At 36.1% G+C, this 26816-nt stretch overlaps 3 protein-coding genes across 6 annotated transcripts; 2 read left to right on the top strand and 1 right to left on the bottom strand.

The window, feature by feature from the left end:
• Positions 1 to 2415: 2415 nt before the first annotated feature.
• On the bottom strand, positions 2416 to 6669 carry muskelin (muskelin 1). Of its 2 annotated transcripts, none has more exons than XM_068288179.1 (11): positions 6658 to 6669; positions 6395 to 6578; positions 5669 to 5881; positions 5223 to 5565; positions 5015 to 5153; positions 4360 to 4955; positions 4085 to 4306; positions 3711 to 4021; positions 3481 to 3637; positions 3293 to 3413; positions 2416 to 2966 (listed from the first exon to the last, which is right to left on the bottom strand). In XM_068288179.1, exons 2-11 carry the CDS (start codon positions 6565 to 6567, stop codon positions 2716 to 2718), a joined length of 2526 nt encoding a protein of 841 aa, XP_068144280.1. In that variant the 5' UTR covers positions 6568 to 6578; positions 6658 to 6669; the 3' UTR covers positions 2416 to 2715. The 2 variants fall into 2 exon arrangements, with proteins under 2 accessions (XP_068144280.1, XP_068144279.1); XM_068288178.1 differs by having other exon boundaries at positions 6647 to 6664.
• Positions 6670 to 10046: 3377 nt separating this feature from the next.
• ana3 (anastral spindle 3) lies at positions 10047 to 17697 on the top strand. Of its 3 annotated transcripts, none has more exons than XM_068287926.1 (3): positions 10047 to 10121; positions 13304 to 13564; positions 15070 to 17690. In XM_068287926.1, the coding sequence occupies exons 2-3, from the start codon at positions 13325 to 13327 to the stop codon at positions 17560 to 17562; spliced, it is 2733 nt and encodes a 910-aa protein (XP_068144027.1). In that variant the 5' UTR covers positions 10047 to 10121; positions 13304 to 13324; the 3' UTR covers positions 17563 to 17690. The 3 variants fall into 3 exon arrangements, with proteins under 3 accessions (XP_068144027.1, XP_068144026.1, XP_068144025.1); XM_068287925.1 differs by lacking the exon at positions 10047 to 10121 and adding an exon at positions 10131 to 12499 and having other exon boundaries at positions 15070 to 17697; XM_068287924.1 differs by lacking the exon at positions 10047 to 10121 and having other exon boundaries at positions 10134 to 13564; positions 15070 to 17689.
• A 320-nt stretch (positions 17698 to 18017) lies between these two features.
• LOC137575285 (endoplasmic reticulum metallopeptidase 1) lies at positions 18018 to 21381 on the top strand. Its single transcript, XM_068287759.1, is given in 10 exon segments — positions 18018 to 18204; positions 18206 to 18780; positions 18834 to 18918; positions 18972 to 19092; positions 19157 to 19311; positions 19374 to 19757; positions 19821 to 20001; positions 20056 to 20240; positions 20298 to 20441; positions 20502 to 21381. Coding segments are annotated over 10 exon segments (2634 nt in total). The 5' UTR covers positions 18018 to 18075; the 3' UTR covers positions 21177 to 21381.
• Positions 21382 to 26816: the final 5435 nt, after the last annotated feature.

Raw genomic sequence — 26816 nt, 5'->3', positions numbered from 1 at the left:
GCAAAAATAAGTTATTCTTGTCTAACCAGAAGATAAATTTAAAATCAAACGCAAGCAAAAACAAGAATATTGGTTTGTACACCTTTTTCTTAACTCTGAAAGTAGTAATTGACAAAATTTTGCTTGACAGCACAAATGCTTAAAAGAAAAGAACTTAATGTAAAACCTTTCCATTACTTTAAAAAATTGAAATAATACTTTAAACAATGATATAAATAATGAATATGATGTAACTAATAAAACCTAAAATATAATTAAATAAGTTAAGGTTATATTCGACATAAACTACAACATCGTCAAAGCAAACCACAAACGAAAAATAATTACGTCTACATCATGATGGCGAATTTTGAAATTATGTCGCATTTCCTCATAAATAATGATGAAATACTTGCCTGAATACATATATATTTAGGCAGTTCATAAACGATCCTTGAGTCTAACCAGATTGCAACTTATCGCATTTGAATTGAATGATTGACTACAAATAACGATTTTTGTGAAAATTTACACAACTCATTGCAAAACAATTCATGGGTTGAACTCTTGGATACTTGTGTGAGCTTATGCTTGTGGGATGCCAGTGTGACTATACATATATATATACAGTGCCGCTCAACTGAATAGGTTTGACTTAATTTTTAAACTTAGAACTTAATATCTTTATAACGAGGACTCGGATTTGAACCAAATAATTTTTGTTAAGTGAAACAATTAATTATTTATAAAATACAAACGTTTTTTTCTTTTTTGGGTTCGGTTTTAAAATTTTTTTTATTATATTTTCAAAAACATAACTGAAAATCTACACTTTCTTTGGCTCAAGTGAATAGGTTTGACCAACAAAACTATAAAAAAAAATTATTCACAGCAATATTTCATGGCACTTGCTAACTTAAATAATAAAAGACACTATTTCTGCATTATTTAATATTTGGTATGACCACCCTTATTCTTAATTATTTCAAACATTCGAGTTGATAAGGAATCGTAATATTTTTCAATTTCACTCAGTGAAATAGTTGACCAGGCTTTTTTGATCGCTTCAACCAGGGTCGCCGAGTCTTGAAATTGTCTTCCCCCTTCATACACTCTCCTGGATAAAAGTCCCCAAATGTTTTCTATAATATTTATGTCTGGGGAGTATGGCGGCCACTCGAGCATGTTGACATTCTGGTCCTTAATCCACTGTTTTGTCACCCGGGCTGTATGGATAGGGGCGTTGTCTTGTTGGTATGTCCATTGAATAGGTCCAAAAATTTCGGAAAACTGGGGAAAAGCCTTTTGGAGCACAGTCTTGTAGACATTCGCATTCATCTTTGATGAAACAAACTGCAGCTCACAAGTTCCATAGAACGATATGGCTCCCTAAACCATTACGCCTCCTTTACAGGAGTGATGACGACTCAAAAAGCATTCCTCTTTTCTCATATCGTGAAAATAATAGTTATAGCCGTCCGGTCCGTCGAGATTGAACTTTTTTTCGTCGGAGAAGACCACAGCCTTCCACTCCTTGTTCCAAGTCATGTGATCCCGGGCAAATCGAAGTCGTGCTTCCTTTCGTACATCATTAAGAGGAGGTTTTTTTTTTATTTTTAATCTCTTTAAGTGTTTAGCATTCCGAATAACTCTTTTTACCGTTGCCAAACTAGCATTTACACCGCATTCATCCCTGATTTTACTGGCAGAGAGGTGGGAATTCGAAGCAGTTCGAAGGATTAGACGCATCTCTGATGCCGTTGTAGCATATTTTTTTCCTCCTTTCATTTTTTTCCCGTAATTTGCTTCATTACGAAGAAAATTGCTTACCACGTTTTGGCTTCGACCAATTTTCTTTCCTATTTCATTATGTTTTAGGCCAGATTCAATATAGCCTTTAATTTGACCTTTTTCAAAATCGGTTAAAGATTTTCCGCGACCCATATTTATAAAAAATGGTAGCAATTACTTTAAATTTAAGTACACCAAAGAAATTATGTGTTTTCAATCACGCAGTGAGTCAAAAAGTGAAGTCAAAGTTGTCAAACCTAATCAGATGAGCTAAAAATAGACCACACATTCAGCGAATTTCACGATGAAAGCAAAATTCTGAATTACCGTTGCATAGAACCCGTTACATTTTTTTGTCATATTATGGGTAACCAAATGAGAGTTCAAAACAAAAAAGAGAGAAGGAAAAAATGCCATAGGAACAAAGAGAAGAAGAAAAATAGAAGATATATTTTTCAAACCTATTCAGTTGAGCGGCACTGTATGTATATACATTTGTCATATAATTTGTAAGACAGGTGACAATTGTAACTAAATAAAATTTTTAGATAATTAAAAAAAAGTATCTATGTACACATACACACTTTCATATAAATGAAAAGAAAACAATATGATACGAATAAAAAATATATTACAAATGAATGATTGGTATATCGACTTTTTTAGCGATTTCGTATATAAACATTTTTATTCTTATCCATTATAGTTTGAGGCACATTTATAATGTTAATTTAGCTTACTATTAGTTTTACACACATTTTTTTATTACAATAATTATTTGCAATTTAGACACATACATATGTGGTGCAGTGGTTTTAAATTATACACTTAACCCACAGCTTGCCTCAGAAAAAGAAAATATTACAAAAACTAATTAAATGTTTATTAAAAATGGCCAAATATTTTTCAATTAAATTTAAAAAATCAACCCATGACACCTTATATTTAAATAACTATAAAATCACTTAAATTGCCTTCTGGTTGAACCATGCTAGAAGGCATAAATCGAACTAATTTATTAAAAAGGCAAGCTCGTTTTGATTTTGAATCAGACTGCGAATGGCATTCAGTGTGTAGCTGTTTCACTAACGATGTAGTCTCAGACATAAAAAGTTCGTCCGATATACCCAACGTGCTAATACTTTCATCAGATTCCAGAGAAACGTTTTCAATTGGGATACTATTGTCTGATTCAACTAGAAAGAAAAACAGAGCGTCAAAGTCTTTAATCCTAAATCAGTAAGAAATTTTTCTGTTTAAAACTAATACATAAATCAAATAAAATAATTTTTGGAAATAGTCCAAAATAGTCCGATATATAAAAACGAATTTAAAATGTTTTCTATCGCATTCCATACAGTTAACCAATTTATTCGTAGAGTTCCGGAGCTCAGATGGCCAGATCGACTCGACTGTTGATATCGATCATTAACTTATTTTTGTATTTTTGTTGCCAACATTTGAAATGCGTTTATAATAAAGCTACGCGGGTATTAAGCAACAACAAAAATTATTTTTAAACCTTGAACTTCTTGCGTTAAGTTTGCACCATCCATGTTTAAATTAAGGTCACTATCCTGACTTTCACCACCAGAATCAATATCACGACTAGTTTGGAAGAGTAACGAAGCCAATTTGTGAAACTATAACCAAATAAAAGAACGAAAATAAAAGAAAAAATAAAAGATTATTAATCCATGGTTTACTTACATTTTTTAGTTGCTCAGGATCACTATGATCAACAACGGCTGCTATATGCTGCCTTAAATACAGCATGGCTTTCAGAGGGTCTTGCCGGGTCATTTCTTCGTATTTTAATTTGCGTAGCATATACCGACAATGTGTCAGGATCGCTTCGCGTTTAGGCCTAAATGAGGAAAAATGATGGATATGTGAAAATAAATCTCAGCACTGAATTACATATAAAGGTAGCCATTTACTTTTCCAAAAAAAGCAGCCACAGGTCATCTAACCGAAGCTGTTGATTCTGATTAATGCCTGGATTGCCACCGAATAGATAATGCATCTTTTCGACTTCATCGTAGACCAGCTGATGAGCGTATCGTGGGCATGGCTCCTGTTCTGCTAGTTCACCATAAATGCCCTTATGGTTTCCGCCTAAAATATTTGGTTCGTAGTAGCGGCAATTATAAATTCTTGACCATTTGTGAGAGACTAGAGAATAGACCCAAAATGAATTAGAGGCATCTACGTGTAGAAAGTCTCGACGATCTTTCACTTTGCTAAGACTCTGTTAGTAATTTGATTAATTATGATTCAGTCAGTCTTGATTTCAACAATTCTGTTAACTTGCCGAAAATACATATATTTCATCCCGATCGCAGTCAATGGTAGCTCGTAAGGTGTATCCCGATGAGGGCTCCATATTAGCATCATTAGAATTTGCTGACATGCCCTGATGTGTGTGATCTTTGGTAAGCACTGAAATAGCCTGCGTATCAACATCATAGCAAAGAAACTCATCGAGATCCTCTTTGCCCCGTTGTCCTCCATAAATGTACAGTTTTCGATGTTTCTACAATTTAAATATATTTATTTAGTAATGATTAAATTTTTAAGGGAACTTACATTATGAAACACCATGCAATGAGTTATTCTTGATTTGATGGACATAACATCGGCTAGCGAAGCGCTGGGATGATGACAATCAACCAAAATTTGTGTCCATGTATTTGTGGCTATATGATAAGAATATAGACCGGAATATTCTGGTTCTATAGAGGCTGTAGCATTAACATTACGAGAAGTTAAAATTTTTCCACCAAAAACATAAATAAAACGCTTGTCGGCATCAATGCACATTTGATGATCATATACTAGCTGTGGTCCACCGACCTGACTGGTGTCATCGCAGATCTGCATCCAAGTGCGTGCTCTTGTGTCGTACAAATAGAAATCGCTCTTGATGTACTCTGAAGTCCGGATGGAGTTATCGAGATAACGACCTAACATGAATATATTTTCACTGATAGGATCAAAGATCATTTTATGGCACGACCGGGGTGTGGGTCCATTTAACAATTCAGATCTCTCACATAGCAGAGTCCATTCATCTAAATTATATAACCACAAGTCGCTTAGATCTTGATAGCCATCCCAGCCACCGTACAGGTATATGCAGCGATTTTTTGAGTCCACCAACAATTGATGGCCACCACGATTGCCTAAAATATGTATTAAATATTATACAATGAAATATAGTAGTTGATTTCTTAAGACCAACCTGGTTTAATTGCACTATCGTTTCGCTTTAGGTGCCATGAGTGTTTGTAGTCCTGACGAGTCAAATATTCATCCATGTGGCCTCCTTCAATACAATCTTTAATAAAGCATTCAGCCTTTTCAAAATCACCCTGAACAACCTAGAAGAAGCACATGCACAAGTCATATCTTAGTAAAGTATTTGGGTAAGAAACGTTCTAATTAACTACCAGATATTTGTGCAATTGACTGATCAGTGGATGCTCAAGTCGCACGTTTGTCTGATTTTGCAAGGCTCCGAAAGCACTCATATAGCCTTCTTGACGAAAATGCTTTAGACACAATTTTATTATCTCAATCTCTCGCAGCGTATTGTAATTCTTCATTCGAGCGCAGGTGTATATAGGATCATCTTGGCCATGAAGTTCGATGTACCAGATGCTGAAATTAAAAGAAGGCCCCCATGACAATATGGGCACGATTTTGAGAAAAAGTATGGGAAGATGTTCTGCCCGGTCCTCGTTCACGCATCGTATACTGAATGTTTCAGCTAAGTTATCGTTCCTTAGACCGCTGAAAATAGATATGTACATATGTATGTATGTATGTAAGTATGTATGTAGGTACATGAAATTAACAATAAGCTTATAAATGCAATAAATTGACATACACTTACCCTTCCAACAACAAGACCATGTGCTCTTCATCTAAGCCACCAAAAACTTTAAATTTCTTTATGTTGCATACATGCGATTTTTCAAATTTGCCAAATTTTATCTTTTTCAAAATGGCGGGACGTCTCAGCTTTAGGGTTAGAAATTGTGGAGGAGTATTTGTGAAAGCCGACCAACGAGATGTTTGATCATTCGGGCAGTCTACTAAAACATTTCTAAAGAAAAATCGATGAAATAAAAAATTGAAAGGTAAATCGTCAAATTCCGATGATTTTAAAATAAGCATACTTATGTATGTATGTACATGCATACTGTACAATAATACGGATGTATATACATACATATGTAAAATAAATAAATAAAATAAGCATACATGCATAAGTACATACATACATGTATGTATGTTCATATGTATGGATCATTTTATTTTTTAATTGCTATCCTTTTTCGATATTGGATCCAATTTTTATACTCCCAAGATATTATCAAATAAATTAGCATAAAATTAGGTCACAGACTGTTTGTTAATCTTTCGCAAACTTATCCGTTTTGAAATTGAGCATAGTTTTAAAATGTACATATGTACATACATACATATCTACATACATATGTATAAACATATAAGGAGACAAGGCACTTCGTGATAGCCCAACTTAGTGAACTTTCTTGTCTTTATAACTGTACTGAATTTACCCATGCGTAAGTGTTTCTAACTTTACTGTACTTACTCAGGCGTGTAGTTTTGTGCATAACTAGAGTAACGGTAAATCTCAAAGTTAAGTCGCTCCGAAAGCCTAAAATTTTGTTGGCTTCTTTTATTTCGACTCATGGGTACAAGCGAAACTGAGACATTCGCATTATTATCCGTTATAGTTGGGCTTGAAGACATGGAGAAGGACATCTTTCTAAAAACTGTGCCAGCAATTTTAAAAGAATACAAAGTTTAACTGAGCATCAACAAACCGACACTCCCTACTTACACCCTACTTACAACAATAACCATATAATAACAGCTGATGGTATATATTTACTATATATCGATTAAATCGATAGTTGCAAATTCGAGTCTCGAACGGCAATAAAAAAAGATTTTTCCATCACTATTCAAGTGTAAATAACCAAATAAATTTAAGTAACTATGTATTTAAAAAACAATAAATGGTAATGATTTATGTATGTTTTATATACCTATTATTTATGTATATATTTATAGATAACTTAAAACTGCAAAAAGTCGACTAGGTTTGTGCTTAGTTTAAAACAGGCTTCATTTCTAAAATGAAATAAATAATTTTTATATGTATATGTAATTCATATACATATAATACAATATAATATAATGTAATACATACGTACTATGTATGTCCATATATAATTGCGAATTTCATAGTTTTCTTAGACTATTTTGTTTTGTGAAATCAAGACTGCCGAATATACTGAAGTATAAATACTTTTATTAAATCGAGATTATTCTGATGTCCGACAAGTAAGCGACACTTGTACGTTTGAGTTAGCGAAGGTCCTCTGTTGCCTTTTTTGAATTTTTATTTTCTAATTTTTGTGGTATTTGTAAACTTTTTTGAAACAAATAAGGCCTTAAATTATTAAGAATATATGAAATTTTTGCTTTAATTCAGATTTGGGGGTTTTGGAGTATCCATGTATTGACAATTTCTCCACAAAAGTAATTTTTTCGTTTTTGTATAGCTAGTTTTAAAAAACACGGCTCAATGAAGATTGAATGCCAGATTATCCCCAATTGCTCATCTATATCCCCACCAAGTTTCATTAAAAATTTTAGTAGGTACAGTTTTCGAGAAAATTGAATTTTCATAGACCAACCATATACCCTTGCAAATTTATTTTGATAATCTTTCCTTATCTGTAATCGTCAATTTGGAAAATGGGTAAATGTTTACTACTACTACTCGGGCCCAAAACGCTCTTAAACTACATAATTTTGGTATCAAACAAAAGAGAAAAATTCCACGAGCACGACCATTGGCGATTTATTTCGTAGTTTTTGAGTAATTAACAAAAGAAAATTAATATTTTTAGCGGGACTATAGCTAAAAGTAGCTGTTTACATTTACCGGAAAATGTCTAAAAAGACCCAAAAACAATCTACAATCTTACCATAGGAAATAATGAACTTATTGATTAAAGTCACTGTTTATCCCAGATCGTTACTATGGGAGCTATATGATGTAGTCACTTGATCTTGATCAAATTTGGCACATTTCCTATGGGAGATATATGATATAGATATTCAATCTTGATCAAATAGGTGTAATAAACTCATCAATATTAATATTTACGACAATAGCTCAGAAAATAACGAAGTTATTCGGGAAAATCACTGTTTTTGACTTTGCCGTTTGTATGGGTACAAGGGGTGAAAGTAAGAGCACCATAGGATGTTGCGAAGTTCAAAGTTGTAAAATTTTGCAAATAACTAATTTTTTTAACCTAAAATGGTTTTATTTAATTAATCAATCTATTAATATATTAAAAAAAGGACTCCATATTTCTTGAGTATTTCAAAATATATTCTCTTAATCAAAGGAGAAATAAGGTAACAAAAATAGCACTATCCAGTCACAATAGCGAAAACAAAAAAAGTAACTTAAAAATGTAAAACAATAATACTTGTAGTTCAAAACTATGATATTTAACTAGTGTTATAATTTAATATTTCGTTGAGTATCTTTTTTGTCTATTACGGCTGCATAGCGCCTTGGCAGGGGATCCACTAAACCCTGGCATCTAGAAATATGAATTCTTTTTTTTCTTTTTACAACCCTCCAAAGTGCTTCTTTTAATGTTGGGTTGCAGGTGTGAACAGCCTTTTTGACATCAGTCCACAAATTTTTAATTGGATTGAGATCCGGGGACTGTGAAGGCCATTGCCTGCGTATTGTCTGCAAACCACTTTTTCGCTTTCTTAGTCGTGTGTTTGGGGGTATTGTCTTGCTGAAAGATCCAAACTTATGGCTTTTTTTGTGGTCTCCGAACGAAAGTACGAGATCCTGTCCCTCCATATATCACGATTTTGCTCTTGTCTGACCACAATATATTCCTCCACTTTTCCACTGGCCGTTTGGAGTGTTGCTTGGCAAACCCTATGAGTTTACTACCTCAGGTGCGCCTTGGCGATTTATTTCGTAGTTTTTAAGTAATTATCAAAAAAAAAAATTAATGTTTTTAGCGGGATTATAGCTAAAAGTAGCTGTTTCCGGCTTAAAAAGGGTGTTCAATTTTGAGAATGCCGAATTTTGGATACTCGAATACGCGGGTTGCCAGAGCAGCCGAATATTCATCGACTTAACGGTTTAGATTAAAATATTTGGCTACCAGGGCGGTCAAACAGCGCGCCAAATAAAAAGTAGCGTTTGACAACACTGAAATATAGGTTTAACCAATTTTTCACTTTTCAACACTGAAATCTGGAGTAGCTGTAGTAAATGTTTACCATTGATTTAATATTTTTGGTTTTAATTAATACTTCTGAAGCTTTTAGAAACAAATTAATATTTATGGCTTTTCAACGGATTCATTTATTTTTAGTAAATTTTCAAAAAAGCACACACATGTAACCCTACTTGATTCATCAACAATCGAAATACCAACTAACGTTTATCGTGACAGCTGATATTTCTAGCAATAACAGTGAACGAAAAAGTGTGACCAAAACTAAATGGCTGTGACTTCTGTGACAACGATATGTTTATTTGATAAACTTCAATAACAATCTATCTCAAATTTCTCTTTCTTATAGAGTTCTGTGATACCCCTGTATAATTTGCTTTATAAAATTCAATATTGTATTCTGGTCGGTATGTGCTCTGTTAAATCAAAAAATTTTGTAAACTCAACAGCATTTTCGATTGTAGAGAATAGTGCTAACAAAAGTTTTAAAACGCCCGCGCATTTCGTGTATTTGAAATGCTTCATCTGGCATCTTTTTAGCTCTAAGCCCTTTTAAAGGAAAATTTTCATTTGTTTCATTACATTAAATTTCATTACACAAAAATTTGGGAATAAATCGTTAAGGCAAACCCGAGGACCTGCTCGTGTAATTTTTCCCTTTCGTTTGAAAACAAATTTGTGTACCCTTAGGCTGTTTCAGGCCATTTACTAAATGTTTACCTCATGGTTTGGTAATTACTGAATTATATCGTTTTCCGAATGTGATGACATTTCATTATTATATTCCATCTCCAAAAACTATCGACATTTCTAAATTATTTCGTTTTACCAATGTGATTTCATTATTTGTGAGAAATCACAGTTATGTTGCTCATCTCCAAAAAGTATCGACGCTACTTTTAAAATTTAGTCTCAAATCAAAAAATATCATAGGGTACAACATTATTTTTTAAGGATTATTTAAAATGTCATTCAATGAGAAATCAGGATTTGAACTTGGAGAAGAGCTCTTATTTAAATTAACAAGTAAGTCGCCTGAGATACGGATGCGCACTCTACATCAGGTTGAGCGCGGGATTATTCGATGCATTAGACTTAAAGAAAAGTTAAATTTTAAACCCTTGCTGCTGTTTAAACAACTTATACGTTGGTTTGGGTACACTCCCATTATAGCTGTGGATAGAGTTTTGACATTATTGTTGGAATTATTGCGCTCTGAGTATGGTAATGAGGTGGTCAGAAAGATCACATACGAAAGATTGTGCATTGAGCTGGAGAAGGTAATGAAGATTTTAAATTCAATCCGAGCTAAAGAAGGCATGTATTTAATGAAGGAGCTACAGAATTTAGTGATGAAATATTACAACAGCCAGCTTCATTTTACCGATACTGAAACAACGGATTCGACCAAAACAACGTCCATTAGTAGCCGTGTTAATGACGCCCACATGGAGTTTGATTTATATGATCAGATTTCTGATGTAGACTACGAATGTGCGTGGACGCATGCAAGTCTGGATGATCTTGCGACTATACAAATTTTATTGGAATCTTTGAGAATTGAAAATATCACTGAAACAGAGTTGCAGAGCCATCTCATCCAACTGCAGGTAAAAATGCAAGATTATCCTGCGGAGTTCTTTCTGCAAAGTCCTCAACTCTTTCTGCAACTGCTGCATGTTCAAAAGGAAGCCTGGAAAAATAATACCAGTCTCCTGCAGGCGAATAGGGCTCTGCTTACCTTTGTAAAACAATTACGTGAACGAATCTTGATTCGTCAAAATATTCTATGCTATGTACCTATTTTAGATTCGCGAAAAACCCAACCTAGGCAGTTGCGTGTACCGATTGCATTGGGTTTGCTACTGAACAGCTGTCTTAAAATATTGTCATCGATGCTATTCACGACCTCCAGTCACAACTGGCATCTTCTTGAGCTTATATTGGAGATAATTCAAATATTTAATATCCTCAATGCTCCAGTATCCCTAACCTGCACTGAAGTCCTAAGCCTAACAGCCAATCGGCTTATTGCCTATTGCCATGGCCTAGAGAATAGTGACATGTCTGAGTTGGTAGACAATCTAATGATGCCCCGCCTCCAGTCCCTTATATTGAATGGGCTTTTGCAAGATGTCGTTGCACTGAATATCACGCACGGCAAAGGAATCGATCGGATGAATGCTAGATATTTCATTCAACCCATTTTAATGGACAGTTCGTATTTGTTTTGTTTTCCTCATCGGAGGAAAACGTTGAGTAATCTAATTTCTGCTCTAGGTAGCGAATTCACTTTGGAGCATCAACAGTTGGCGAAACTTCAACGGGCCTACAGTTTGGCCCTCTCGCAATTACAGGACCAACCAAAGTTAACTGGATCGCTGCTGCTGCAGGTTCAAAGTCAATTATGTCTTGTCATTACACAAATGGGGAGTGAAGCGCTCGTGAAGCAGCTCTTCCATTCAATTATTGACTCTACACCACTCTTCGAGTCAAACAAATCGTTGCGTAAGGAGGCGGAATCACTGCTTTCCACACTGCTTGACTTGCCTGACGATCACTTGAAAAGCACTGCGTTTAGGCTAATGGCTCAATCAGTGGTGCAGCATTTCCATGCCATTGTAAATAAATCGAAATACTTACCTGGATGTAACAATTTGGATCTGGTACGCCAGCATATTCTCGGACTTCCTTTAAACTCAGTGTTGCTACGCAAACTCCTGTTTTACAGTTGGGCACCTACGTCATCAAAGAAAGTACAGCAGTGCTGCACCGACTACCTGACCATGTTGCTGAAGCTATATAGTGTTATTAATAAGCAGGATTTTCAAATAGTCTGTCGCCTAACGATTCCGGAGATGCCCCTGATGGTGTGCCGGTCCGCGAACCTAACTCAGCTACATAACGTACTATGGCATATACTTGAACCAGATTCCACCTGCCTGGAACCATTGCAGATGTTTAGGGGTAATCTGTGCTATATGTTCCACCCTAATCTACAGCTGAGAAAAGAGGCCACAACCAGAATTATATATACTTTGCGATGCCAAGATTACGTTCATAATGCTCTATTTATAAATAATTTGTCGCCAGACTTTTTTGGCCCGGATTTATGTTTGGTCCAGCCGCCAATGGCTTATGCCAATATTTTTACAGAGTCGTCGGTGGATCCCTTGCAGGAAAAGTGTAGTGTTAAAGCTTTGGTGCGTCTTCTTCAGACTGCGGACCTACGTGCATCTATTAGACGTTCGACATTTGTTCAGTTAAACTTCGTACTTCATAAGTGGGAGGCGATCGATGAATTTGTCAATTTTGACGACTCATATCGACCCGTTTTGGATGCGATTCTTAGCCCCTTAACGAGAGACTACAATAATAATTGCTTGGAAATCGTGTTACCAGCGGTAAGCATTTTTATGAAATTACTCTGTCACAGTGCTGATTTTCGTAGTAAGATGTCTAAAAAGTTTGAGGTATATGTCTGCCTGATGCGTGTGCTTTTATTATCACATAGCTGCGGATCTGAGCCGCGTAGAGAGGTCAGTGCATGTTTGTTCCTGCTGTTGTTTCACATACACATTACCACTAACCGCTCTACTATGGTACTGAACGCCGATTTGGGTGACATGCTTGTACCAATAAAGTGTACACTGAATGCTGCAATGCCTTTAACAATAGCTGATGAGGGCTTGTTTTTGGAAAAAAAACTGATTGATGGACATTTTGCGGGTAACGCGAAACTATCTGCACAACATTGGCGTTTACACATTGCCCACTGCGCTGGCCAATCACCAACAAACATTACTCTAAAGCTTGTTGAAAATCTTAAAATCCGGGATACGCTAAAACTTAAAGTGAAGGATCTAGCTTTGCTTCAGGCCTCTCTGGCTGATGTTCAGCTTCAACGGCAGCTTTTAGAAGCTAGCAATTGCAGCGACAATCATTCTCTAGAACAAATTGTTGGCAAACTGCAGACAATGCTGGTTTTATTGCGCACATCGATTTTTAATGATAAGACTACAAATTTGTGGTTGCTGATACATAAGTACATAGGATTAGTTCCGGGAACTTCAGTAGATCGCCGTCTGTACATATTATTTTTACAACTTTGTCTGAGTTGTTTGCAGCAGCGAAATAAGGACGTTTTAAGTGGTATAACCGAAGCCATCAGCAACAATCCCCATCATACATTTACTACGCTATTACAGGATCGTGCCATTGGATTAGATATGATGTACTTGATTTGTCAGTGTTTGGTTAATGTAATACAGGCGAAATGTATCATTGACAATTCAAAAACAGTTTCATACTACAATGCCCAGCAATTTTATGGTCAATACTTTAGACAATTGAGCGCCCTGGCCAGACAGCACTTTGAGTTGCGTCAATTGGAGCATGTACGGTGCCTGTTGGGGGTGTTGCGCACTTTGAGTGACCACACTTTAAGTCTGGATGTGACTGAAGTAAAGGTAAGAAAATATATATATATATGTATTTAGACAATTCAAAGGTTAAAAGAATTAAAGTATTAATAATAAATTACAATTAATAAACAGTTTGAATGTTTCATTCAGGCCGCGCCGATGTTTCAATACTCCTACATTTATACATTAATATTCAGTCAATCTTGAAAGCAATATTTCCTTTAACTAAGCAACTACATACATACATACGTGTCTGACCAGACGGCAACAGCCAAATGTAATGAGTATTCAATGTATTCAAGTATTCAAATGTAATGAGTATTAATGAGAATTCTGTATCAATCAGATTTATCCGATCTGAATGAAATTTTGTGATCTAATTTTTTATATCCAAAACGATCATATTAGTAAATTTCATAGAGATTCTCCAATTTCTTTATTTATGTTTCTTCTAGAACTATATGATATAATTGTCCGATCCTGACAAGTTTCATACTTTATCTGCTCCGGGCTATAAGTAGCTCTACCAAGTTTCATCTCGATAGCTCTTAAGATGGCGGCGTGAAGTTGATTTGCACAGACGGACGGGCGGACAGACGGACATTGCTATATCGACTCATGCTGATCGAGAATAAATATACTTTATAGGGTCGGAAACGTCTCCTTCCCTCTACCCTCTGCAAGGGTATAAAAAGAACTTACAGAGTTGGTACTTGGCATTTATGGTTAAAAGCTTAGCCATATAAGCTGAAATTTTTTTAACTTAAAATTATCTTCATTTAAATAAAAAAGGCTTTACTGTTTTGCTGTCAGAATTAGTAACACTGTCCGTGTTATGTAAATGTGCCAAAAGCCGTAAATACCAATACTAACACATATTACATCATACTTGGAACTGTAATTCAACATAAATTAGACATATAAATAGGCAGGAATTCATAGAAAATTAGAATTTCTTCTACACTAGTCACACGCAAGGGTTAAGGTTTCTTTATTTTATGAGAAAACAAGTACACCAAATAAGCTAATGAAATACACGAATAAAAACATGTTGAAATATTTATATTTGACTTACATACATTGTTTATTTTCGAATTCAAGATATTACTAAAATATTGTTTTGTTTTTTTAAATTCCACAAGCTCAAAGTTTAGTGGAAGTTTTCCTATTTTTTGGCCAAAAAAGTATGATAAAACCCAGCTGTTTAAAGTTAAAACGTTTGAAGTATGCCTTTTAAGAACTTTTCATTAAATCTAAATATATTTCAACATATTTTTCGAACAAAATCTGAAATTTAAACCAATGTGAACAAGCTACTTACGCTTAGTTCCACCAGTATTAAACAGTTCACTGTCCTGTCCAAACGCGTGTGAGTTCTCTAGGCATTGATGTCATCTATCTTTGCTTAGCCGCGTGTAGTTCGATCTCGTTTATTACACCTCCTGCTATACCATTATACGATTATAAAGATCGATTGACCCTTAAGTTTTCGTAGTAAAATATTGCGTAAATTAACTTATTTTTTTTTTTAATTCTGCTTACATTTTCAGTCCCATGCTCTGCACTTTATTCAGTTGTCCAGCGATTTGCTTACATCCACTCAAACGGGATCTCAATGGCAGCGGGATTGTCTGTACATACTTGCTAAAATTCAGACTCGCGATTTGCCCCTGGAAAAAGTTTTGCGGTATTTGCTAAGTCTGTGCGGGCACAGCGATGCGGAAGTGCGTGCCTTAGCCTGGGTTTCGATGGCTAATTGTCTATCAAATGTATATAACCAGGACATAGCCGACATACTGAACCGTTTGGACTTTCTTCCTGGAGGCCTACCGGCATGCTGCCTTACGACTATGTTAGATGTCCACGAGTTAATGTTGGTACGCGCTTTAGCTGGTCGTGTTTTTATCGAATTAATTCCACTTGATGGGCCAGATGCGACGATTGAATTGATGCATAGACACGATTTCCTAAGTGATGCGCTTTCAGCCCTGAAAAGCATGTATATTAATTCTACTGTGACTGTTAATGGCAATTTGGTAGGGCAACAAAATTCGTGTGAAGTTATCGGCTGCTACATAGACATTTGCTTGAGTCTAGTTAAATTTCTACCCTCTTGGGCTGCCAATTTATGTAAACATGGGTTTGTCAATGCTCTAAGTGAAGTTCTGAAGATGCCAACGTCAACTAAGACTTTGTCAAAGGCTTATATCGAACTATGCTCCGCACAGATTTGTGAGTTTTATACCATGATGTATGTGGATAACTTTGAACATCTTCAAAAAACTGTGTGCCAAGATCCCGTGTTCATAGAATTCTACTTACGCTTGTACAACGAAGTGCTGGATTTGGAATGTCCTGATGGTATGCTAGTACACTTACTGAAACTATTTTTGGTCATGTGCAAGGATGACAACGCCTATTTGTTACTATTCGAGCAGTTGAAAAAACAACAACAACTGAGGCTTGATATATTTCTCTATGGATTGCATTTGTCATATTGTACGCACACAGTACAACGTTACACATTGATAGCAACTTCAATGGTGTGCTCAAAAGTTCAAACTGGGTCGCAGCAGATGAATTTCGTGACGGAATTGGAGAACTATGTTCTGCCTCTGTCTGAATTGTTGCACAGCGATGATCAAAATATAGAGATTGCAATTGTTCTAGTTCAAAACATGAAGAATAGTGTTTATAGTTTGAGTCGCCAAATAAGTGTTCAACAACAGCCAAAGGCCGAGCAAGAGACCCACATATCTTCTGCCACAACTGGAGTAAACTGCACCAATGGTGCGGTGTTGCTCTACTATCGCCTGGATCGTCTGTTCGAGCGTTTTTTTCCAGTGAAATCGTACAACTTCTTACATCCGCCAAGTATGGGACACGTGCAAGTCTGCGTTGCCCTTGGTGGACTTTTAAAGCTGTCTCCCTGGGCAGTGCATGCAGCTAAACAATTGAAACTTTTAGATCGTGTATTTCAATTGTTTGACTCCTTTTTGAATGATAGCAATATTGGAAGCGCCAGTGTCTATGTAAGACGTGTAGGTGCTCACAAGTGCAGGGATATTCTAAGCAATCTACTAGTGGTAGTCAATATGATGGCGAAATGGCACAGTTCGTTGTATGCGGTGATCACAGAACCTACCGTGGCTATTAACGCTGTACGTTTATTGATCAGAATTTGGCCATGGCTTTCACACTCAGCTCTTCTTAAGCAGATAACTGTTCAATTGGCCATGTTTTACACGGAGCACTCCTTGGAGATGTGCAAGCAAACATCGTTAGTGCTGCCTGGGCAGTCGCATTCCCTACTTCAACTAATGGTGCGAGTAGCTCACTACGAAACTACACGCAAGGACGCACCTGGTAAGGATGACAATACTATACCTAACCCGAATCTAGTGCCACCATTGCGAGTCATGATGAATTGCTGCTCCTGTTCGGAAGGACGTCTTGCTTTATCTAAAATGCATGTCCTGGATATGTTCGATACGATTTTGCCAGCTACCTATACTCCAAATTTAAGAAAAATACGGCCTCATGTTGTAAAATCCTGGCTAGACTTTTGGGAGTGTTATTCTCGTTATGATGTTGGAGCCAGGCCGTGTCGTTTGCACGGACTACTTAATGCTGTGCGACATTTACCTCCGATGCATCCACAAAGATTGCTCTGTTTGAGAATTTTCCGCAATATGTGCTTCTTAAGCGGCAATCAAGCACACTTCGTCAACTTTGTTGAATTTCTGAATCTGCTTCGTGACATTATAGCCCAATCCGCAGAAATCAAAGTGGGGGTAGATGCAAATGCTTACGGTTCTTTTGAGGAACAACGACTGGTTGTGCTAATGTTGTGGAAGCTATTTTGTTTTGGAGCAAAATACAAAGCCATGCTAAGGGGAACTAAACTGTTAAAGTATCTTATAAAACTTAGAAATCATTTGGATGAGACGAAAAAAGAATTTCCGGAGAAATTCATAAATTTTCCATACGCTGAAAGTCTTAGTAAGCTTTTAATAAATCTGTTCGAGTCCCTTCAGGAATAGCCAAAGCAAATGATATTTTCACTTACATATGTAAAATTTAAAACAAGCTAAGTAATTGATAAAATTTGTTTTTTTATTTAATTTTAAAAGACGCAAATAAATCTAAGTGTAAGTTTTACATTCTTTTTCAATTTGTGTTCAGATGTGTGTATTAAGTCGAAAACACCGTATCTCTTACTTTAAGAAAATCATTTATATTTTGGGTGACTTCTTAAATAAATTATAAACTTACATATAACAGCGTATGACCTTATGACTCAGTTTAGCTAACAAGCTAGTAATTACGAGATAAGAAGTTTTATTTAGGAACTTTGTTATACAAAACGATATCACGTAATTTAGATATAACTGTTTTCCGATCGGCATCCAAATTATCTTTATGAATCGCAAAGTACAAATCAGTGTCGATAAAAAATCACCATGTGCCTAGCTAAAAACTCAATGAATATAGCGCAAATTGTCTCAGTTGCGCTACCATCGTTCAACGACTCAGTTGGTATTGTTGACTTCAAAATGAAGGAAAATGAAACTATAACTCAACTGGAGACAAATATCTTCCAAGTGCTATTAAAACCAAAAAATGTAACATTAGGAGTGCCGTTGTATTATGCACTTCCCTTTTTGCTTTCCTGGGTTGTTCTTTTTTTTTGGTGTGGTGATCCCGCTCTTTAATGTTTTGCCTAATGGCATTACCATATCTGAGGAGACATTAAAGCCAGGTGAATTTGTGGCAGAACGAGCCCAACGCTTGCTATATTCATATGACCGTATCGGCCCCAAAGTGGTGGGCAGCATAGCTAACGAGGTGACTACAGTCGCATTCCTGTTAAATGCAGTTGAGCAAGTTCGCAGCCAAATGCGAAGTGACCTCTACGACATTGAAGTCGATGTTCAGCAGACATCTGGTGCCTATATGCATTGGCAAATGGTTAATATGTACCAAAGTGTACAAAACGTGGTCGTTAAGCTAAGCACGCGTGGCTCGAATAGTTCGTCTTATTTATTACTTAACAGTCACTTTGATTCAAAACCCAGCAGTCCAGGATCGGGTGATGATGGCACTATGGTTGTGGTAATGCTTGAGGTTCTACGACAAATGGCCATCTCGTCTGCAGTCTTCGAACATCCTATTATATTTCTTTTTAACGGAGCTGAAGAAAATCCTTTGCAAGCATCGCATGGTTTTATCACTGAGCATAAGTGGGCGGCGAATTGCAAGTAAGTAGACCTAAATCGCGATGAGTTTTCATTTCTAAATATTATATATTTAGAGCACTAATCAATCTCGATGTGGCTGGCAGTGGTGGTCGTGATCTTCTGTTTCAAAGTGGCCCAAACCATCCTTGGCTTATGAAAGTATGTTTCAACATTTCTATATCTTTAACCTAATTATTATTTTTATTTCATAGTACTATAAACGGCATGCCAAGCATCCATTTGCTACAACCATGGCTGAAGAAATTTTTCAGTCTGGCATACTTCCTTCCGATACAGACTTTCGTAACTTCAGAGACTACGGACAGCTGCCTGGTAAGATAGACACACGTATAAATACGTAAGGCTGTTTGATTTATATAAGCAAACATTTTCATAGGTCTGGATATAGCACAGATTAGCAATGGATATCTTTATCATACTCCATTTGATAATTTTAAGGCAGTTCCTCGAAACTCGTTGCAGAGTACAGGTGAAAATGTATTAGCTTTAGTGCGGGCTTTCACTAATGCCACTGAATTGTATAACACCCAGGTATGCTAGAATAATCAAAATCATTGGTTTTTACTCATACTTATGTTTTTTTTCCTTTATAGGAGTATAGTGAAGGTCATTCCGTTTTTTATGATTTCCTCGGTCTCTTCTTTATTTATTATTCTGAAACCACTGGAATTATATTGAACTGTTGTATAGCTGTCATTAGTTTAGTGCTGGTGTCTATTTCCCTTAGGCGCATTGCTTCCAATTGTTTAGTGACACAAGGCCAACTTTTTATTTGGTTTTTAATCATATTGGCACTTCAGATGACCGGACTTGTACTTAGCGTTGCTCTGCCATTACTCATGGCTGTGCTGTTTGATGCTGGCAATACTTCAATGTCGTATTTTACTAACAATTGGCTTGTGATTGGACTTTACATTTGTCCAGCAGTAATTGGACAGGTGCTACCATTGACGCTTTATTATACACTGAAACGAAATGCAAGTGGGAATGCCATTAATTATGTGTTATGACAAATGTAAATCGCATAATTCATTTTTCAGGAAAAAATTAGTCGCGATTACTATTTACACATGAGTTTACATGCGCATTGCGTTATATTGGCTGTGATTGCAATTATCCTGACTGCTATTAGTCTTCGTACACCATACCTTTGCATGGTATCAATGGTTTTTTACACGTGTGCATTGTTTATAAATCTAATCAGCACTCTACATGACCGTGGTATGTTCTGGTGTAATTTATATTAAAAAAAATTTATATTTAATTTATTTACAGGACTATATTGGGTTTTGCTGGTCGAAGTTTTCCAGATAATACCCTTTTTATACTTTTGCTATCTTTTCCATACCTTCCTTGTTGTTTTCTTTCCCATGATGGGTAGAAATGGTAATTCCATTAATCCTGATCTGCTTATAGCTATTTTATGTGCTATAGGCACTTTCTTTGCCTTTGGCTTTGTGGTGAGTTTTACAACATAATGTCGAATATCGATGTCGATTTAAACTTTTGAATTTTAGACACCACTAATAAATATGTTTCGATGGTCAAAACTAATATTGCTGGGTCTCGGCGTGATAACTTTTATATTCTCCATGATTGCCGTGTCAGACGTGGGTTTCCCTTATCGTTCAAAAAGCAATCCTATGAGGGTTAACTTTTTGGTAATTAAATTTATTACGCAATATACAATATGTATGTTGATTGTTCGATTTCTTCTGCAGCACACTCGTCGACTCTTCTATGAGTATAACGGGTCAATTAGCCTCAATGACTCTGGCTATTACTTTGACTTCCAGGATAGACGTTTATATCATCCGCTGGAGAACTCTGCTTTGAATTTAAATGGCTTGGTTAATATAGAACCTGAATGCGAAAATAAATTGATGTGCGGGGTGCCATGCTTTAATCATCGCTGGTGCAAAGCTCTAAAAAGAAGTTATTGGTTGCCAAGAGAGGAAAATGTAGTTATGCCAGGCCTCCTTTCGGTACAATTGTTGGAAAAAACCATATTGGAAACGGGTCAAACTGTACGATATGAATTCGAAGTCTCCGGGCCCCCGCATATAAGTTTATATATACAACCACTGGAGGGTTTTGAGATAGAAAATTGGTCTTTTATTCGTAATATGTTAGATAATCCAGATGAATACCCAAGTCCATTTCATATATTCTTTTCTTACGGCAAGGATAATACCCCGTTAAGATTTTACATAGACTATAAACAAGTCAATGGATATGGAAACTTCAATGAACCAGTCTTTGAGCTAGGAGTCGCAGGCCATTTTGTCAGCGATGAGTATGAACGCGATTCATTTGGTTTGCAGTTTATAGCTGACTTTCCAGATTTTGTTTCAGTGATGGAATGGCCAACTTTTTATAAACGATTTGTGTTTTAGATTTACTATATACAGAATATGTAGTTATATGTATATTTTAGAAGAGGCCATCGATAAAAAATAAGAATTTCATTAAAATTGGTAACAGGCTTTAAAATTCATTAGCGATCTTTTTATAAATGTACCTTAAGAAGCAATAAGCCATAATATCCTCGCATTTTCCCAAAAATAAATAAAAACTTGATTTGATTTGGTTTTTTAACAAGCATTAGTTTTTATACCCTTGCAAAAAGGGTATATTAATTTTGGTCAGAAGTGTGCAACGCATAGAACGAAGCATCTCCGACCACACAAAGTATATATATTCTTGATCAGCACGACGAGACGAGTTCAACTAGCTATGTCCGTCCGTCCGTCTGGATCAACGCAAACTCCTCCTAGACCGTAAGAGCTACAGAGCACGTAGGCTTGTATATACTGCAGGGGTTGTATATCTCGGATTCAGCCGGATCGGACCACTATATCATATAGATCCCATACAAACCCCAAAGTCACGAACAGTGACTTTTCTCAATAACTTCGTTATTTTCTATGTTATTATCGTGAAACTTAATATTATTATTAATAATTATTACGCTTGTAAACGACTGTGCCAAATTTGATCAAGATCGGATGACTATATCATATAGCTCCCATAGGAACGATCGGTCGAAAACAGTGACTTTTGTAAAAACTTCGTTACTTTTACCGCGATTGCTTTCAAATTAAACATTTGTTAGTTTAGTATATCTGTTAATGACTGTGCCAAATTTGATCAAGATCGGATGACTATATCATATAGCTCCCATAGGAACGATCAGTCGAAAACAGTGACTTCTGTAAAAACTTCGTTACTTTTACCGCGATTGCTTTCAAATTAAACATTTGTTAGTTTAGTATATCTGTTAATGACTGTGCCAAATTTGATCAAGATCGGATGACTATATCATATAGCTCCCATTGGAACGATCGGTCGAAAACAGTGACTTTTGTAAATAACTTCGTTACTTTTACCGCGATTGCTTTCAAATTAAACATTTGTTAGTTTAGTATATCTGTTAATGACTGTGCCAAGTTTGATCAAGATCAGGTGACTATATCATATAACTCCCATAGGAACGATCGGGCGAAAACAGTGACTTTTGTAAATAACTTCGTTACTTTTAAAGTGATTGTTTTCAAATTAAACATTTCTTAATTCAATATATCTGTTAATGACTGTGTCGAATTTGATAAAGATCGGGTGACTATATCATATAGCTCCCATAGGAACGATCGGTGGAAAACAGTGACTTTGATTAATATCTTCGTTATTTCCTATGATTGTAGGCCATTCTTTCGCAAACATAAGCCTTTTTAGATAAAACGTTCTTCCACATTGATGGCTAATAGGTAAGGAAGGAGTTACCAAAAAAGTTGCAAGGGTATACAAACTTTGACGCGGTCGAAGTTAACCCCGGCCCTCTGGTTATTTAATAACATATACATTTAAATTTCTTTATTTTAATATTTATTTTAATTTTTTATTTTTTAATATACTATATTAAATTTTAATATTTATATTTACATTTTTTTTACGTTTTTTATTGCTTTATTTCATTTGTCTTGTACCAACCAATGCACATTATCCGTCGGCTCATCCCGAATTGAATTTCGAATGGATTTTAAAAAACAATAACAACAATGCTCGGACATACGAAGTAGAGTGGCGTATACAAAAATGAAGTAAGTAAGTCGACTCGTCGACTTGGGTATACCATACACCAGGTGAAACAAATATTTCAAATTTCGAAAACCAAATGTACATATGTCTATTAAATTGTTTTTACATGCTTCATACTATGTGCTATCTCGCTCGGTCCATTTTTGAACCCCTTGATAATTTATTATTATTGATGTAAATTCTAAAAGGTTAGTGGTTGTAGATCTACGTTTCATAAACCCATGTTGGGATGGCGAAATAATAGAGCTGCAAAAATGTTGCATTTGAGAAGTTATAATTTTCTCAAAAGCTTTCGGAATAGCGGACAATTTTGAGATACCCCTATAGCACTAACCATAGAATACATAGATGCGTCAAACTCAAGTTTTTTTGATTACAAATGCTAGCCTGAGCGTGGAACCCCAGAGAACTTCGGCAAAAGCCGAACAGCGTAGAATAATGCCTCTGTGAAAAGAATATCAGAAAGTATTGGCATCAGCTTCGTATGTGTCACGGTGGCTGTGCCGATAGAGTGCTCGCTTGGCGATCCGAATATCCCTGGTTCGAATCCCAACTCGATTATCGTTAATGAAGGTTTTTTTATACCCTTGCAGAGGGTATTATAAAATTGGTCAGATGTTTGTAACGCACAGAAGGAGACGTTTCCGACCCCATAAAGTATATATATTCTTGATCAGCATGAGAAGCTAAGTCGATATAGCCATGTCCGTCTGTCCGTCGGTGCGTACGCGTTTTACTCAGCCATCTTGACGCATCTATGTATTCTATGGTTAGTGGTTAGAGGCTTCGGACTTTTTGCCATTTTTATGCAGAGGAATGATATACGACTCCTTCCAAATAGGTGGAAAAGAGGAAGATTCAACATACAATAGAAACAATTTTAAAATTTTTTTAAATTTTAAATGATAAGGATACGGACTTTCTCGATATTCCGTTGAGGAATAGGTTGTTTTGAAAAAATTCGCAAACATATCGGCAATTGCCTGATCAGTGCTCGCTTTTTTATTTTGAAAAGACAAAAAAGATGGGTGCACAGAGGTCTTACGTTTAGAATTAACAAAGTTATAAAATTGTTTAGGGTCAGAAGAAAACTGAAGCTTACACCGCTGAAGATAATTCTTATAGCATTGTCTATTAAGCATCATGAATTTTGAACGAGCGACTGTATACAGAGCATAGTCTGATGAACGACGTGTTTTTTGAAACTTCTTATAATATCGTGTCTTCACATTTTTCAAATTGGATAACTCACGAGAGAACCAGGGCGGTTTGTTAAGCCGCTCCAGCCTACCAAGAGGCACACAAATATCAAAGAGTGAATTCAGAGTATCATAGAAGAAACGAACAGCTGAGTTCATATCTCTACAATTGTACAGATAAGACCAATCGGTAGTAGCAATGTTTTCATTAAGGCTGGCAAAGTCAGTCTTACGAAAGCACCTAGTTAAATCAATTTTTAAATTTAATGTAGGATGAAATTTGTCTTCTGGAAGAACAAATGGTTCGATCCTAGAAACCTCACAATAAGAAGAATCCAATACAAAAATAAGATCTAACGATTTTCTATTAGAATTTAAGACAGGTTGACTTGGGATAAAGATAAGCCTAGAAGGCCATCAATAAAGTCATGTGACAAAGAGGGCAGCAACGTGGTAGATTCATCTGTTAGTGACCATGCTAAAGCGGGTAAATTAAAATCACCTACAACTATAAGCAAGTCTTGACTGGAAACTAAAGAGGAGACAAACTGAATTGCCTCTAAATGATTTAAATATACCACCATGTCTGACAATGGTGGAATATAGGAACAAGTAATGAAAGCATTAAAAGATATAAAATTTACTTTAACACCGACAAACTCAATCGATGATAAAGCAGCATCAACAGCTATCAGAACGCCACCACCTATGCGAGAAATCCGATCACGTCTGAATATAGAAAAGTTTGTGGAAAAAACCGATGCATCAGCAATATCAGGTTTTAGCCACGTCTCTGTAAAAGCTAGAATGTTATGTTCAAAAGAAAGACTATCTACATAGAGATTAGAAAGTTTAGATTTCAGTCCTCTAACGTTCTGGTAACCCAGGTTAAGGGACGAAGCTAGTTTTTTGACACACCAGCAGATGCTGATGTGGCAGGAATAGTATTAGTTGTTGTTGTTGGCAAGCGAATCGGTTTTCTTTTTTACAGTATATTCGTTAACTATTATATGTTTTGGCCAAAAATCTTCTCGACATATAGTGTCGAAGATATTGGCAGAAACACTAATTTTAAAGGACGAAATGTCCCGAGAATAAGAAAATGTAAACTTCTCCACCGCAATATTCGAGACGTTAACTTTCTTCCGAATATAGGCTATTACCTCATCAGATGTGACAACAGGGTCTAGCCTAGAAACAAATATATGTTTCTTTGGTGGTATGCCAACGAGAGGCCGCGGTCCCGAAGCGTCAGCCGCAGCAGTAACGTTGGACAAGTCACCCACTGCAGCAGTCAACTTGTTTACGAGGCCCTCGATATTCTTAGAACTATCGGCAATTTCTATTGGAATGGGTAATTGCCCAGACACATCGGACACTACAATAGGCATCGTTTTTAAGAGATCATTCCCAGGTGATGCCGGTAATTCCATACTAATAGCATTCACAACCGGGCTCTTAAACGAAATCAATTGCTGTACATTAGGAGTGGACGGTGCATGAGACCGGTCGGGGACGATAAGAGACGCTGGCGGATCTACAGATACAGAAACACCCCAAGGACTGGTCCTTTTACGTTTCGGAGACTCATTCATAAGCGATAAACTTCTGAACTGAGTCTCCACCGCAGTAAACTCCGCTTGGAGTTTATTAAAACCTGCCCTTAAAGTGTCAAAACTATCTCTAGTCCGCCTCATGAAAGAGCGCATCTCATTCTCGACCTCCCGGCAAGCATCACATCCATATTTTAAGCCGCCACCTTTAGCAATAGAATCCTTGATTCTGCCTGTGTAACCTGCACACTTAACGTGAACCGCATTGTCACACAACCAACAAAGAATATAATCATGGGAGTCAACCGCATTAGTGGCAACTATGCAATTATTTTTTGAGCAGACAACCATTTTAGCAAAAAGTTTAATTTAATTAAAAAAGGAAATACAAAAAATAAAAATTCTAAGGGTAAAAATATATGTGTATAAGAATATACTGACCAGTTCTGACACAAGGGTTAATGTGCAGAGTAAGCCTTCACAACTAAAGAATAAAAAGAGATGAAAGCACAAAAACAACTTAATATTAGAGAGTTTATTACGCTTGTAAACGACTGTGCCAAATTTGATCAAGATCGGATGACTATATCATATAGCTGCCATAGGAACGATCGGTCGAAAACAGTGACTTTTGTAAATAACTTCGTTACTTTTACCGTGATTGCTTTCAAATTAAACATTTGTTAGTTTAGTATATCTGTTAATTACTGTGCCAAGTTTGATCAAGATCGGGTGACTATATCATATAGCTCCCATAGGAACGATCGGGTGAAAACAGTGACTTTTGTAAATAACTTCGTTACTTTTAAAGTGATTGTTTTCAAATTAAACATTTCTTAATTCAATATATCTGTTAATGACTGTGTCGAATTTGATAAAGATCGGGTGACTATATCATATAGCTCCCATAGAAACGATCGGTGGAAAACAGTGACTTTGATCAATATCTTCGTTATTTCCTATGATTGTAGGCCATTCTTTCGCAAACATAAGCCTTTTTAGATAAAACGTTCTTCCACATTGATGGCTAATACATAGGCAAAGAAAGAGTTTCCAAAAAAGTTGCAAGAGTATACAAACTTTGACGCGGTCAAAGTTAGTCCCGGCCCTCTGGTTTTTTTTCAAATGAGAAATATATATATGTATGTATGTATGTACAATGACGACATTAGCTCGTTCGGGTGCC

This window comes from Drosophila tropicalis, unplaced genomic scaffold (assembly GCF_018151085.1).
Source record: "Drosophila tropicalis isolate 14030-0801.00 unplaced genomic scaffold, ASM1815108v1 contig_573, whole genome shotgun sequence".
NCBI lineage: Eukaryota > Metazoa > Arthropoda > Insecta > Diptera > Drosophilidae > Drosophila > Drosophila tropicalis.
This window is presented reverse-complemented; position numbering and strand designations above follow the sequence as displayed.

Coding starts and splice junctions, on each gene's coding strand:
- muskelin (XM_068288179.1), bottom strand. CDS start 6,567: ATGTCCTTCTCCATGTCTTCAAGCCCAACTATAACGGATAATAATGCG. Junction 4,956..5,014: donor CGATAGTGCAATTAAACCAG/GTTGGTCTTAAG, acceptor TACATATTTTAG/GCAATCGTGGTGGCCATCAA. Junction 3,638..3,710: donor TGGCTGCTTTTTTTGGAAAA/GTAAATGGCTAC, acceptor TTCCTCATTTAG/GCCTAAACGCGAAGCGATCC.
- ana3 (XM_068287924.1), top strand. CDS start 10,142: ATGCGCACTCTACATCAGGTTGAGCGCGGGATTATTCGATGCATTAGA. Junction 13,565..15,069: donor TGGATGTGACTGAAGTAAAG/GTAAGAAAATAT, acceptor TTACATTTTCAG/TCCCATGCTCTGCACTTTAT.